The 16,129-nt window shown below is 39.6% G+C and overlaps 1 protein-coding gene across 1 annotated transcript in view; it reads left to right on the top strand.

The window, feature by feature from the left end:
• Positions 1–499: 499 nt before the first annotated feature.
• The window catches only part of TPD52 (tumor protein D52), a 108,999-nt gene continuing 93,369 nt past the window's right edge, over positions 500–16,129 (top strand). The window contains exon 1 of the mRNA XM_075213697.1: positions 500–664. Within this exon, the coding sequence (XP_075069798.1) occupies positions 646–664 (19 nt within the window). The 5' untranslated portion in view covers positions 500–645. The remainder of the gene's footprint in view (positions 665–16,129) is intronic.

Raw genomic sequence — 16,129 nt, 5'->3', positions numbered from 1 at the left:
GACTCTCTCAAAATGTGGGAGTCTCCCGGGAGAGTTGGCAAGTATGACACACATTGAACCTGTTGGCATTTCTGTCGAAATTTTGGCATCCACAGTCTGACTGTCAACAGGTTCAGCGTCGACAGATTGAATACATCCCGTTTTATCTATGCAGGTATGCAGTATTAATGTGAACTAATTGCAATGAAGTCTCTTAGATTATGTGCACTCCTGTGTCTTGATTTACATGCTCTGGTAAACATAACTATACTGGTAGGAAAACTATATCACACCATGAGACTTTCCTGCTCAGTTTCTGCAGTATGCAAACACAGCAATGCTTGTCAGAATGATTATATTACAATCAGAGTCATTTTGACATTAAGGTTTATACAAAAAAAAATCCACTGACGCAGCTCTCACCATATAATACACACCTGTGTGATTTGTGTGACTGTAGCTGTGGCAGTAAAGTTTTTAAAATTTAAAAAAAAAGAATAAAAAAAAAGAAAGGGAAGTGAGTGAGCTAAGTCATGCCTGAGCTGCCTGAGCTGCCCGGGACCCAGGGGCGGGGTGGAAGGTGGGGATGTGAGGCTGGGAGTGGAAGCAGAACATAGGACGGGCTGTGTGTGGAGCTGAGCACTGGCGAGCACCTGGTCAGCGATCATGGATAGTACTGAGCAAGGTAAGTGACCCCAGCCCTGTGCCTGCTCAGCACTGTACACTACCAGCACCATGCTGGTGTAACTTCAGTGTATACCATGTATTGTCTTTCCCTGGTGGGCATTAAAGTCTCATAATGCAGAATATGGTGGGGTTTCCAGATGGCAGAGTTGGAGCTTATACCACACACACACACACACACACTCTCTGGAATACAATATAATTCTTTGTGTATTGTGCTGACGTGTCTACCTTGGAGTTTGTGTGTACAGTTAATTACAACATGACAGCTGTGATTTAACCTTTTTTTTTTTCCTCTTCTTGTGTATTCAGTCAAAGTTAGTTTATCCATAGTAAACATGTTTGTTTAGCACTGTGACATTGTCCTCAGTCTGTTGTAGAGAAATGTGTCTCTTCATGTGTCTGCTCTCTGCAGTTTATTTAGTTTTTGTTTAACTCTATTGCACCTGTCCTCTGTCTCCACATCCATTCCCTCCAGCACTGCCTGTCTCCCTCTGCACTGACAGCTGTGAGCAGACAGGGCTGTCTCTCAGGGAATGCTGGTATCTGGCATATACAGTGTATTACAGTGTATCTGTGGAGCTGTCTGTTATATCCAGGATATTTACTGCACTGAGAGACAAATTCATAAATATTTGCTGACTGAACCGAGCTTATGTATGAAGAGCAGCTAGTCTGATATCTGGGGGTATAACCTATTCAAGAGGGTTAAAGGAAGCTGCCTTGCATTGCTTAACAAGTGTACTTATATGGCTAATTAAATATATACTTTCTATAGGTACAATTTCCACTTTGTTTACCTTTGTGAGGTTTTATGTGGCTCTAATGAAAGTTATTGTTTTTTTTTATTTGTTATAGCAAATCCGTAATGTTTTTGTGTCACAATCTCCCAAATTTGTTAGGCAGTTATGCTCTTGTCTGCAGTAGTTTGATAGTTTTGCCATGACAGCAGCTGAAAAGTCTCCATATCCATCTACTGATTGGCTTAAATTTTTTGTTTCCATGACTAATTCACCTGGAATTTTCTTACTGTCTCCGGATATTTCTAATCTTTTCACAACACTATCTGCTGCAGGCATTGTCCTTCACAATGTTCTTGTTATTACTATTATTTAATTAAAAACGTGAATTTTTTGATACTGATGTCTTTGTGGTACGTTTGGCTAGCAGTACTGGCATTTTTTATGTCTAAATGATATTTATTGCATTGGTGAGACTTAACATATGCAGGGGCACTGACTCGGAAAACATTTGTTCTCAGTGATTGTTAATACAATTCTGATTTGGTGCCAGATTATGTAATCTTGTAATAACCTTCATTTTGTTTTGTTCTTTTTACTAATATTACTTACTGTTTGTTTTGCTGTGTCTTGTCTATTTTGAAATTGCTTTTGAGCATTGGGAGCCATTATAATGTAGGATATTAAACGTTGAAGAAAGCAGATTTTATTATATATATATTTTTCTTAAAGCAGTCCACACTCAGGTATTTTTTATTATATATATATATATATATATATTATATAATTCATGTTTAATAGCGTGCACTTATGTATGTGGTTTATGTTTCCTAATGTTACAACAGCTGATTGTATATCACTGTCATAGTCAGCACTAATCTGGGATTACCTGGAACCTTTCTCTACCTCTGCTCTGAAAGTGGTTATCATTTATTTACGGTCCACTTGTTAACCACACACCGTGGGTGCAGCCATATTTTGGAGCTACTGTCATCCATGAGAATATAGCCTCTGGGCCTGATTCATTAAGTAATGGAAAGTAAAAAAAATAAAAGAGTAACTTTGCACCTGGGCAAAACCATGTTGCATTGAAGGGGGAGATAGATTTAAAATGTGGGGACAGATTTATAGTTGGGGTAGAGCATATTCTAGATCAACTTTAATTTTCAGTGTAAACATAAAACTATCAAGTATTTGTGTGCTGCGTGAAAATACAGCCAGTATTTATTTTACGTGCAAAATAATAAACTAATTTGCACCCCTTACATTGTAACATGGTTTGTCCAGGAGAAAACATACTCCTTTTTTTTGCCTTACTTTCCTTAATGAATCAGGCCCTCTGTCTCTAGAACACCCCCATGTCGCTTACAGCCACGTATAAGCTGCAAAGTGCATTTAAGCGTGCTAATGCCATAGTTTTAGCCTGTCTTTTAACATAGTTGTAAAGTGAGAAAATACTACACACCCATATATGTTGTTGCTTAAGTAAAATCGCAATCCTAAAAATTCTGTGGCCAAGTTTCAAACACAGCTTTTTTTCATTGCTGACCTGTTAAAGGGGAACTAAATAAGAGATGAAACTGCTTTAGTAAATGCTTTATTTAAGATGCATTACTCATACATAGGAAAGTGATGGCAGCCACACACCGTCTTTGCTGGTGTGTGGCTGCCATCATGTTTTCTCTTCAAGAGGGCTGTATTGTATGTAAACACTGAACGCAAAGACACATTATAATATAACCGTGAAAAACTTGGCTCAAAGAAAAATTTGCCTTGAACAGATGTTATGGGGTAACATGTTTTTTCTTCCCATCCTCCACAAATAAAGTAGTTATTAATCTTTCCCTTATTTAGCAGATGTATGGTTTTTATCGGACTGTCTCTATTAACACTGAATGTTTTGCTCTGTCCTGACTAATTACCATACACTTCTAAAATTGCACCGTGGAGCTTAAAATCAGCTGACTCAAATGCATCCGGGATGTTCGGGATGATACTGAAGTGGATGCATACTGAACATTTTTGGACACACATGTTATGACTGCTGCGCAGGAATTCTCCACTCTCACTTCCATCTCAAATAACCAGACTACACACCAAGATTAAGATTAACTGGCCATATGCTTTATTGATCAAATATAGCGAAGAGAAGGGGGAGGAAAGTCCATCAAGACCCAATATTCTCTCAATCAGTGGTGGTGGCACAGTATCTATATACCTTACTACTACTGGCCCCTTATATCCATTCCTGGGGGGCCACTATAGGGTGTCTGAACACAACCCCAGATTGTTCCCTTTAGGTTGTCTGCAAAAAACAAATCCAAGCGGCCACTCCTCGTAGCTAGACACATCCATTTCTTGTCCTGCTAATCTCATGTGAAAAACCATTACTGATTTTACTTTATTATTATTTTTTTATTATTTTTATTTACGTAAGAAAAAAGAAGGCAACATGAAGAAGGAATGTGTGGCAAAGTAAGCACACCCTTATTACTTATATGTCATTAAAGAAGGTAATTTCAGCCGTATGCTGCTAATGAGGTGCTCCTGTATATAAAAGTAGAACCTTTGGTAGTTCTGTCTATATCATTTAGGTTTGCAGTGATCTCGGAGCACCAATCGTTGCCGTTCATCAGTCTAGAAACAGTTATAAGACAATTTCCAAACAATTCTACATTCTACAATGATATGGTGATTTGGAATTTGAGAGCACTGAGGACAGTAGCCAGTCTCCCAGCAGTGGGTATCATCATCATCATCATCACCATTTATTTATATAGCGCCACTAATTCCGCAGCGCTGTACAGAGAACTCATTCACATCAGTCCCTGCCCCATTGGAGCTTACAGTCTAAATTCCCTAATATATACACACACTCACACAAAGACAGACAGAGAGGGAGACAGACAGAGACTAGGGTCAATTTTTGATTGCAGCCAATTAACCTACCAGTATGTTTTTGGAGTGTATCCCAGCGAATTCATCCAAAGATCAGAAATCACAAAGCAGCCACAAGTTGCATCCAAGGATCATCAGGCCTCTGTCAACATGATCAATGTTAAAGTTTGTGTCATAAGAAATAGATTAAGTATGGCTTTCAAGGAGAGGTAGACTGAAGAAAACTCAACTTCTCCAGCCTAAGCCATACAGCATCTATTTTGGAGAGAATGTCATCCGAATAAAAACACAAGACTTCTGGACAGACAAGGCCAGAGTAGACTTGGCCTTAATGCTCAACACATTGTTTGGTAGCTATAGGACCCAGACGCCTTGTAATAGTCCACCATTTAGTCCTCTTTCTACCAAAGTACTCAAGAAGGAAGTGTGAAGACATCTGTCCGACAACTGAAGCTTGGCTGAAATTGGATAATGGAACAGGACAATGGTCCGAAGCACCCAGCCAATCTACAACTGACAGGGTGAAATAAATAAATCGGGGCATTTCATATGGCCCCGTCAAAGGCCAGACAGCTACCCCATTGAGATGCTGTTTCAGGCAACTCATTTAACTTTTTAAGAGAGCTATCCATGAACTAATGAGCTCAAACACCAATGGATTTAAGCAGCTACTGATCCATGTGGTATATTTATGTTTTTCCACAAGGCTCCTTCATCCTTTTTTCTTCTTTACATGAGTTTTTAGATATTTCAGAACACACAGTACTATACTGTGCTGTAAAATAATGCGCATTTGCAATTGAACGATATGTCAGTGCAGCAATGTGGGGCTGACAGCTCAGAGTGTAGAGGAGCGTTCAGCAGTAGAGGTCAGTACGCCGCATAACTATTATTATTTAAATATAAATAAATAGCCACAAGAAATACCACACTGTCTTACCTGAATACGGCCCTGGATGACTGTGTGTATCATGCTGGCTGATAAAATACTTTCTTCCTGAACTTGCTGCAAGCCTATCGATCTGTGTGTTTCTGTATATATTTACTGTGTGTTTACATTCTGCATTCTGATGGACGAGGGGTTTCCCTAATTTACCTATAGCAGATTGCAACATTATCACTTTAATTTGCCCTCGAATGGGTTAACTGATGGTGATTCCAATAAAGGCTCACTAGTATAGCAACCTTATTAGTCCAGTTAACTGGGGTAGAACTGCAGCTTCTTTCTCAGGTGGACTTTATGGTGACAGACCACATACGGAGGCTTTTCTGGCTTTCCAGCGCCCTAGTTGTGTAGAATATACTTTGCTGGTCTGTTGAGTTCATCTGACAGCACTAATTCTGCCCTTTCTTGCTGTAGTGTTTTGTATCCTGTGGATTCTCCCTCAGTGACAGTGATGTGCTGTTTTGCATCTTGAAAGTAGCTGTCTCTTACTTATCATCTCTCTGGCAGTTTTCAGAGTGAGTGATACATTTTGGGTAATCTGTATACTTCAAAATGAAAGTGTGCAGGGAATTCCACTGCACATTCAACTTCTGTTTTTTGGCTTTCTATTTTCCCTGTATAGTACGGGTTTGCCACCAAGTGGCTCATTTTGATTAATTTACCTTTAATGGACCATTCATATTTTTCAAGGTTATTCTTTTGTAAGGATAACACTTTGGGGCAGATTATAATCCATGGCATATAGTTGGCACATTTGAGGCAATATAAGTGGCTACCCTGATGTATGTAATTCGTTGATAGCTCAGTGCTGTCCTCATTCCTAAGGGGAATGGCTTCTGCCATCATGGAGTCCGAAATTCCTGAGAGCCGCTTTCACATTTGGAATTTTGAACTAGTGACCTTGAGTTAAAGTATTGGGGTGGGAGCCTTACCCTTGGAACTGCCACCTTTACCTGCAATCTGATGCCATAGCCTTGACGGGTGACAGCAGGGGCACACGCAGGATTTTTAAAGGGGGGGTTTCCACCCCCCCCACCCCTCAAAGAAGCGTCCGCGTCGGTGCTGTATACAATACAGCAACGCTGCGGACGCTTCTTTGACAGCGCCGCGGCTGCTGTATAGTACAGTGCCGTATGTAGGGGCACTTCGTTAGCGGAGGGGAGGGGTTTCTGGAGACCCAGAAACCCCCCCCCTGCGTGCGCCCCTGGACAGTAGGGAGAGTAAAGCGCTGTGGGTTAAACCTAGTAATTAGTAGTTGATTGGTGGTCTGACCAGTGCTCCTGTCCAATGAATTGCCAAGTCATACTGACAGCAATCTGCTTCTCTGCAGTCTGTGCGTGTGGTTGGACTGGTAATTGTTGGGGCAGCATGGTGGCACAGCGGTTAACATTGCTGCATCACATGAGTTTGATCTGACCATGTTACATGTATGTTGTTTGTATCTTCTCCCTGCGTTTATGTGGGTTTCCTCCAGCTGCTCCTGTTTCCTTCCATAGTCCAAAAACATACTGGAAAGTTAATTGGCTTCAGACAGAATTGACCCTAGTCTGTGTGTGTGTGATAGGGAACTTGGATGGTGAGCTTCAGTGATGCAGGGACCGATGTGAATTGCTTCATATTCTGTGTACAGCGTTGGGTAATAAATAAACAATAATAAAAATTATATATGTGGGCTAAATAGTAGTGCTTGACCAAAAATGTGCAACTCTGTTAATTCCGGGCTGTCATGATGTGACTTGTTCTGTCTCATCACAGCACAATGTTGTTAAGTTTGCTGCCAAGCATTAGAGCCCGAATAACTGAGATACCCTGCAGTCAATTGGCAGCAACAGTGAAATTGGGATTTTAAAAAAAAAACTGGAAAGGAGTGAGCAGATTTTTATTCCCCTGTAGTAGCATCATTGGGAAGATAGCCAACCGAGCGAGTGCCGGTCCGATGAGTCAGTCCATAAGGGAGCTGTGAGTTTAGCTGACAAGTCTCAGACTGGGTGATAACATGGCGTGGTGGGATTAGCAGGAGGTTTCAGCCTCTCCTGTATGGGTGCTGATGTGTACCCTTTTAATTTTACTTCTTTTATTTTGGTACCTTTTTTATAATGAATGTTGGCATGATCTTTATTTCTGGAAGGCCCAGTTGCCTGACAGTATGTCTCTACTTTGTATGTTTTTATCTCCTATATTGATTATTCTTTATTTATACCGCTTTCATACTGCCGCCCCGGCAATATCCCGGGTTTTTCAAGCCGGGTTTTTGCCGGGTCTCGGAGCGTCCCAGCTCAGAAACACCATTCATACTGCACCTCAAACCCGGGAATTTCCCGGGTTGACCCCATTCATACTGCACAAGTCTGTGCCCTGGCAATTTGTGGGAGTCATCACCAGAGCAGTTTTCATTGGCTGAAAAATGGTGATGTCAACTACCATTTCTCCTAAACTCCTTCTCGAATCTTCCACAGGCTCCCACTGATGACATCAGACAGGCAGACAGCCAATCAGCTTGTTTTCTGTGCAACCCGGGTTGCACTATTCATAGTGCAGGCAACCCGGGTCCGACCTGGGAATTACCCCTCGATAAATTCCGGGTTGAAGACCCGGGTTTTTAGACCCGGGATTTTTGACTTGTACCATTCATACTGCACCAAGACCCGGGTCGTTTGAGCTCGCCCCGGCAAAAACCCGGGATTTTGGTGCAGTATGAATGGGGTATTAGAGACAACAGAATAATGACTTGTGTACCCTTCTGACGCTCAGTTGGGCAGTAAAAATAGCAGGCATGGCTTAGATATGTTTCATATATGTATAAAAAAAGTGCAATGATATCCGCACTTAAACTACAGGTCAACAAGCTGAACTATATGTCCCTTTACGCCAGAGACTTGTACTTCCATTGACAGCAGCTTGTTTTACTAGCAACACAGATGTATATAATGTAGACCAATGTTAACGTGATATTATATTTACCAAGAAAAATTCTTAATTTTAAATCATGTTTGTTTAGTAAAAACAAGATAAATACAATGTCAGATATTTCCTTTCCAAGCTATTGTTTGGTATTTTCAGGCAACTTCTTGATCATGTGATTAATATGACTAATGGGTGTCTTATTGTTATTAACCTGTAGAGCTACAGAACTGCATCTCCTACTCAATATACAGAAACAAAGATCTCTTTATAGTTGCTCTTCCAGTGCAGTGTGCACAGTGCAGATGACAAAATAAATGGTATAAAGATGAGCTTTGTATCTATACAACACTTTACAAATGTTATAATACATTATTGAATGAAGTTGCTATGGCAAAATCAGTATAGCAGCTACATGTACGGTTATTGTGGAAATAAACCTGCTTACATTGTAGTTAGTTCAGAAGTACATTGCATTATAAGGGAACACAACATTTCTGTGGGTTGTCTGAAGTGTTCGGAGGTGTATAACAAAACCAAACTTGAGACCGTTTTGATTTGTATTTGTTTCTAACATCATCTGGTACAGGTGTAGAGAATAAGGGCTGTCTTACATGTGGTGTGATGGTCCAGAAGTGCTTATGGCATTTTTACAGAAAACAAAAACCCTAATAATGTTTATCCAGCAAGGTGTTATTCTTAGGTGTCATGACTAACTGTACAACCCTAATTAAGTCCAGCATAATAATAGTATTTTGTTTAATAGTGGGTTCTTTTTAATGACTGTTTACCATCTCCCTGGGGTTCAGTCTAATTGTTCTAGTGTTCTAGACAGGAAGTCTGGCAGCAGCAAGATATGAAAATGGTTCTCCCACATGCATTACTCGTGTGTCAGGTTTTGTTAATCGAGTTGGGATGACCTCTCTATTCAAACAAAACTCAACCGTTCCCCATGTGAACTAGTACATTTATGTTTTGTGGAGAAGCAGGAGAGCTATACCTAAAAGGGTTTTTCATATTTGGACAACCCTTGCTATTTAGGGATATCCCCTATGAGCAATTTCAGTGAGGCTCCCTCCCAGATGCCCCCAAGGGTTTCGAATTGCAGCCATGCACAGTCAGAGCAGGACAAACCTGTCGGCTATGGCAGTGTAAAATGGGTGGGTGGGGAACATTTGTCTACTGGTTATATTGGCTGTGGCTGATATTCAATGAGGAACTGTTTATTTTTTTTTTATTTAAACCCCCTTCCTAGCTGCTTTAACACCTAGGACAGGCAGGACATACCAGCCCTCTCCCCTTGGGGCTGATAGTGCTGGGAGTGCACAGCTGCCATCCAGGAATAATGGAATTGTTACTTCGGGAGCGGTGTTCTATACTGCAAGGCTTCTTCCGTATTAGCGAAATACTTCATGCGTTCCAGAGTGCGAGTACGTTGCTGGATAAATACCACTGACAAGAAATCTATTTGTCCCTAGGCACAGACAGCAATTCTGTTCATGGCACAAAAGTAACTGTGAGAAAATGATGCAAATACTATGTGAATAGATCCCTTGCTAGCGGTATACTTGTGCCATGTTGTGTGCGTATTCAGGTCATGCAGACAACCGTTTTAAGTGATCAGTAAATCTAAAATGTAAGGTGGTTAAAGAACTGCTGGTAACATCTGATATGAATATGGTTTTTTTTTCCCCTTTCTCTATGCACACTAGAACACATCTGTCACGCCAAACACACCTGGTCACGCATGACATGTGGCTGTCTCAATGAACACATTGAACACAACCAGCCGGTCTGTCTAAAAATCACTCAAATGCCTTCAAATTATCTTGCACTAGCTATTAACCACCCTGTTCTGCCACCACTAAAATTTAGTTCAAGAGCCGGCACTCTTAGAAAGTCTTCACGTACACCCTGACTTATTACAAACTAATTTAATCGGAGTTACTGTAAACCAAACAATTATCTGCCTTAAATGTAGAAATCTGAACAAAACAAGCCTACCTGATACGTAACTTCTTTAAGAACACAAATGCCAAATCTAGCTTAAAATGGCAAAAAAAACCCCCACATTTCTTATAGTATAAAAAAGGATAACAAATTGACATACAGAAAACATAAATGCAAAACTGAAATAAAAAATGGAAAATTATACTGCCTTCTTTAGGATAGGATAGAAGGTAGACAGTTCCTCTGTTCAAATTGAACCCCAAAAACTGATAATCTCTAAAATCATTGCATTACTTTTTGAATAATGTTCATTGCCATCCCGCTCCATTTCCTCTGTGTGACGTCACTGAATGAATTGTGCTAATTTGGTTTTATTGCCCTTTTGTTCAAACACACTTCTAGTAATATGTTCTATACATATTTTAACCTTCTTCTAAAACATAGCAGAGATATAAGAAGACGTCCACTACGGAGTGTGATTTTTCCACACATATACATATGAAACATGATTAAGCTATATGCTTAGGGTGATACATTATCTAGCTAGCTCCCTTATGGGTTGATATTCATTAATGATACAAGTCATGTAGAGTTTGTATGTTCCCCTTGTGTTTGCGTGGGTTTCCTCTGGGTGCTCCGGTTTCCTCCCACACTCCAAAAAAATATTGTTAGGTTAATTGGCTGCTATCAAAATTGACCCTAGTCTCCCTCTCTGTCTGTTTGTCTGTGAGTGTATGTTAGGGAATTTAGACTGTAAGCTCGAATGGGTCAGGGACTGATGTGAGTGAGTTCTCTGTACAGCGCTGCGGAATCAGTGGCGCTATATAAATAAATGGTGATGATGATGTGGATAGTGTCACTATCTATGGATATATACAGAGATCTCCTTAATATACCTTATAAAAAGCATTGTTTGATGTATTTTCCCTACAGGAAACATACCTGCACAATGGTCATTTCCAGCTGAAGGGATTTTCCAATCTTTTAAGCATCCAATGGCTGGGCCATAAACCATATCTGACTGATTTACATATCTGATCTGTGACTCTGGAATCTCTGGATAAACATTCAAACTAGGAGACACATTGCAGGTCTCTAAAGTAGATATCGGCATACATTAACCCATTGTTTACTTACACATAGTAATTTCACATGTTAAAAACAACTGATATCTTTGGGTAGGATCAGAAGCACATTGCTATAATAGTTTTCGAATTCCTGGTTAGGACATGATCATGACAATATCAAAGTCACAGCAAGTGCTGAATACCATCTTGTGTCTTATTTGATTTAAAAGGGTATATGTTACAGTGACAAAATATCACAGGACGGGGAACTTGTGGTGTACATTTAGAAACAAGTCGGAAAGTGCTCTCAGCAATGGGAAATGTCACAACCGTTTTGCATGTTGAGCAAAGTTATGTCTAATGATTGCAGGTACAACCACAATCTACAAACCTTTCAGTAGTCGTCATAGTGTGAAAACAAGAAAGGCATTATAATAGTATAAATAGTGAGCATTGGTGCAGAATGCATTGCAGCAACAGTGTAATGGGTACGTTTCTGTAGCCTAGCAATCTCCAGGTTCCTGCTTCCCTGTAATCAGGATATAGGCTTGTTACCTGTGTGATGTACACAAACTCAGAGCTGCATTTGTATTAAAGCACATAAGACCTGTTTTATATGCCTGCAGGAAAGGACAGCTACTTCAGTTCCACCTTTATCTAGCTATTTAAATGAACTATTCTTGTGACTCATAAGGTATTCATAACCAGAATTCTGCCTTTCTGCTAATTACACGTTGTCTTCTATCTTCACCATCTGGGGGAAAGGTACAAGTGTCCGCAGGCACAGTCTACATACATTGCGCAATGTCCTTTTTCAGTTTCAGAGCATTGTTCAGGTGTCGGGGAACATGAAAACTGCACAAGAAAACTAATTCAGTTCTGATGTAGAAACCAGTCTCACTGCTGTATTCCAACACCTACATTGTATTGTGTGTACTTGTTGTAGGAGGCTGTATTTAGATTTTGCACTGTGCTTCCTAATTGACTGAAACATACACAACCATGACTGGGTTTCAGTCCATTTAATGGGCATAAAAAAAGTAAAAGTAAGTAAACATAGAAACAATTGCTGCAGCCATGTGAGGCATGTACTCTAATCTCTGTGCTTCATATAGCCCTGGTAAGGAGCAGATAGTGATATAGGAGATATTGGGAGGGTGTAAGTGCTAACATAAACAATCCTTGTGCTTAGATTAGTTATATCTCTTCTAGAGAGGTTAGCAGAAGCAGAGAGAGGTTTGTTCCTTTACTCAGAGTGGTGGGAAAAATACATTGGTAGACAATAACATGAGAAAAGGATGGGTAACAATAAATAAAGGGTAAAGAATTAAAGGGCCGCTATACTTGACATATATTTCCTCCAGTTAGTGGGTCTTAGGGTGGTCCACACAGGCTTCTCTGACTTCCAAGTAAAATGTCATTTGATAACCTTTTCCACAGTGCAGTTGTACCTTCTACTTACTACATTGTCATTTTAATAGGGAATAGAGCCTAATGCAGCACAGTAAGGAAAGTGATGAGTCTGATGTCTACTCCATAGAGATGCTTATTTATTTTTGGCAAAACCAATATTAAAGGTGCATTCTCCTCTAAAATGAGATGTTTCTCTGACATAAATCAGGTGAGGTTACGTAGTAGCATCATTGCTTTGTGTTTCTCCGTGATGTTTGACCATCACCGTTATTGCAGGTTTTTTTTTGTGCATAAATGACACACGAGGCTACTGGGAACCTCACAGCGAAATGAATCGCCTTTAAGATAGATAGGGTTATTTTTCCTTCGGGTTTTGATTTTGCTTGTTGTCATGCTATTGCCATGGCACCCACAGTCACATGACCTATGATGTAGTAGGCAGTATAGCTTTGGAACGTACATAGCTTAACCCACCTCTCCCCAGCTTTCTACAATCACATGACTGCTGAGGAACTTGGTGACTGAATGATTCAGACTAAGATCAAATTACACTGTACTGGAAACAAGCAGAAACCAAATGTTTCCAGGATAGACTTTTCTTTTTTTTTTTCTTTGCAGTGACAGCCTTATAAATGTGCCCCACACATTGATGTTGCAAAGGGAACCAATCATCTTCATGGTACAAAACCTGCTGTAATAATATAAATGTGACCTTTAAGTTTGGGAATCTGCTTTGTGATCTTGACAGTCAATGTAAATAATGATTAATAAATTGGTACAGTGTTAAAATAGAAATATTAATTGAGATATATATTCTAAATATAAAATTAAAAATATATTTTTCTTCTTCTTTTTTTTTTTTTTTTTTTTTTTATAAAAAAGATCGCCAAAAAGGAATGGTAGTTTTGTTTTTGCCCCCCCACCCCCCCCCCCAAAATAGTTAATAAATCCCGATTAATAGACATTCTAATTCATAATATCAGTTGTATATGTAAAATTCCTAGAACTTATTTGGCATGATGATAGCTGAATGAAAGATTATCTGGCAAGTCGATCGAAGGACATTCCACGAAGAGAGCAATAGCTTGTTCTATCATGTCTATGTACAATACCAAATGTACTTCTAGTACAGTTTGCGTCCTTTTTTATCTCTAGTATGAATTTCTGAATATTACAAATACAATTAGAGACTATTCTGAATCTAGCATGTAGTTTAGTGGGTTCTGTAATACAAGCACTTATTACCAGGTCTCCACATGTGAAAAGTTGGCAGCACTATCGAAATCTAAACCAGAGCTTGTTATTTCTTCACATAATTCTGGTGCAGTGGTTACTGTTACAGCTGATTGAACTCCTATGACTGAGGAAACACAGTATACAATTCCTCTACCTTCACTTACATTAATTGTCTTCATATACTAAGTGAGTCTGTCAGTGTATTGATGATATCTGCCCTCTCCTCTCATACTGCCACAGAAATACCTCCTGTATGTTCTGTCAGTAGACAAATGAAACTGTTCTTTTAGAACAAATGTGAGCGTCAGGTGGCCAGCTCACATTCACTCATGTGAACCCTCTGCTGCTGAGCCTTGTCATGGAAGCTGGGGGTCCTAGGCTAGCGTCAGTCAGTGCTTCGTCCAATGCTTAATATTACCAGCAGGGCATTATACATCTATTACCCTCCTGCCTGCACTTCTGTTACTCACCTGCCGCATCTGTAGCCGCCAGATGCACGTCTTTTGTTGCAAGTTTTGCTAATTGTTGATTAGAAGGCTTTTAATAAAATGGTCTCTTGTTTCATATGAATCAAAGACGTTCTTTAAAATGACCCCTAATTCTATAATTGTTAAGGAATGTTATCACCCTGGAGAGTAATAATTTAATTGGTAGCATTACTTGGTTAGAACAAATCAATTTAATAAATATCAACATTATGTCCAACACAGACAACTGCTCTGTCTTTGAATGTGTAATCACATTTCGTGGACATACTGAAGCACTAATAACAAGAGTTTGCTCTTTAAATATAGAATTGTTAATTTGTTCTGAACATTCTGGCATATGATTGAGTACAATTACTTTATTATTATACTTTGAAGATAAAATTATACATATGTAAAAACCTATATTTAGCAGACCATTAAAGAAGTATGGGTCCAATATTTCCTGGCTTGCACAATATTGACTAGATTAGGAACCCTTACATCCATTGCTTGATACCTAGAAACTATAGATATACTAAGTATTATACTTACAGATGTTGTTAGCACATTAAAGTCACATTCATGTCGGACTATTGTCACCTCTAGAATATTGTGTTTTTATCGCGTGGCAGTTCCACTTCTGTTTACATGTTCTCTACATACAATAAGCTGTGTCCTTATGTGCTCCTGTGCTTGTAATTGGCACTTATAAATAGGACATATTTCCCTTTACAAAACCAATAAAAACTTCTATCTGAAAGTGGGACCTGTTGCTGCCTTATTTTTTTTGCAGCAATGAGAGAATGAATGTATTAGGATTGCCAGCTTGTTCGCGTACTGTTAAGTTACACTGCCAAGCTAACTGAAGTATGTAAAAATGAGTTATGTTGTATAATCAGCATAAATACTAATAATTGCAGGAAAATCATTATATACATAGTTCTAAATGTGCTGATGAAACAGAATAACACCATTGTTGTGAATCATTATGCAAAGCCATCACTGTAAACCAGGCCTGTCCAACCTGTGGTCCTTCAGGTGTTGTGAAACTACAAGTCCCAGCATGCCCTTCCAGCTATCAGCTGGTTGTCTACCTGCAGAGCATGCTGGGGCTTGTAGTTTCACAACACCTAGAGGGCCACAGTTTGGACAGGCCTGCTGTAAACCATGCTTAGGCAAGCCTTGGCTTCTCATTTGGTTGTTGAACTACAATTTCCAGCATGTGCTACCAGCATTCTTGTGGTTCAGTGACTGCTAAAGAGCCTCAGGCTGCTCCAGTATGTCTGTCTAACCTGTCACACTTGTGTACAGCCAGTGAAAGGTAAAAATGAAATAGCAAATCATTAATGTACTGGAAACAATGGTCTCTTTATCTTATGTTTACCCAACCCCATATCTAAGCCTGTGTGACTGGTGACAATACGGGTCTTTCTTTTCTTTTGCATTGAAGCAGGGACGGTTTACAATGACACATAGAAATGTATTTCTGTTGTACTGAGTGTATTTCTTGCCTTCTGGTTCTGCCATGCTGATGTATTCTTGCAGTGGAATGCTGCCTGCATACCAGGACACTCCTCTACATGTCCCACTCCTAATTTTGCTGCAGGGCCCTGTGCAGAGAAAGGGCAGAGGGTTTTTTTTATATGGGCGTATCCTGAAATTTAGGAATTTTACTGAACCTTTGTCAAGATACAGCTAGCAGGTTTACCAGTGTATTGCACCTTTTGAGAGTGGCAATAACATAGAAATGTGTAGGGCGTATATAGTATAAATGCACATCTTCACATCATATGAATGTAATAGGTATACTGCTTACCTTGTTCCTGGTATGGGAGTCACTATATTGAT

This window comes from Mixophyes fleayi, chromosome 5 (genome assembly GCF_038048845.1).
Source record: "Mixophyes fleayi isolate aMixFle1 chromosome 5, aMixFle1.hap1, whole genome shotgun sequence".
Classification (NCBI taxonomy): domain Eukaryota; kingdom Metazoa; phylum Chordata; class Amphibia; order Anura; family Limnodynastidae; genus Mixophyes; species Mixophyes fleayi.
Note: the sequence above shows the minus strand (reverse complement) of the source record. Positions and strands in the feature narration are given on the sequence as shown.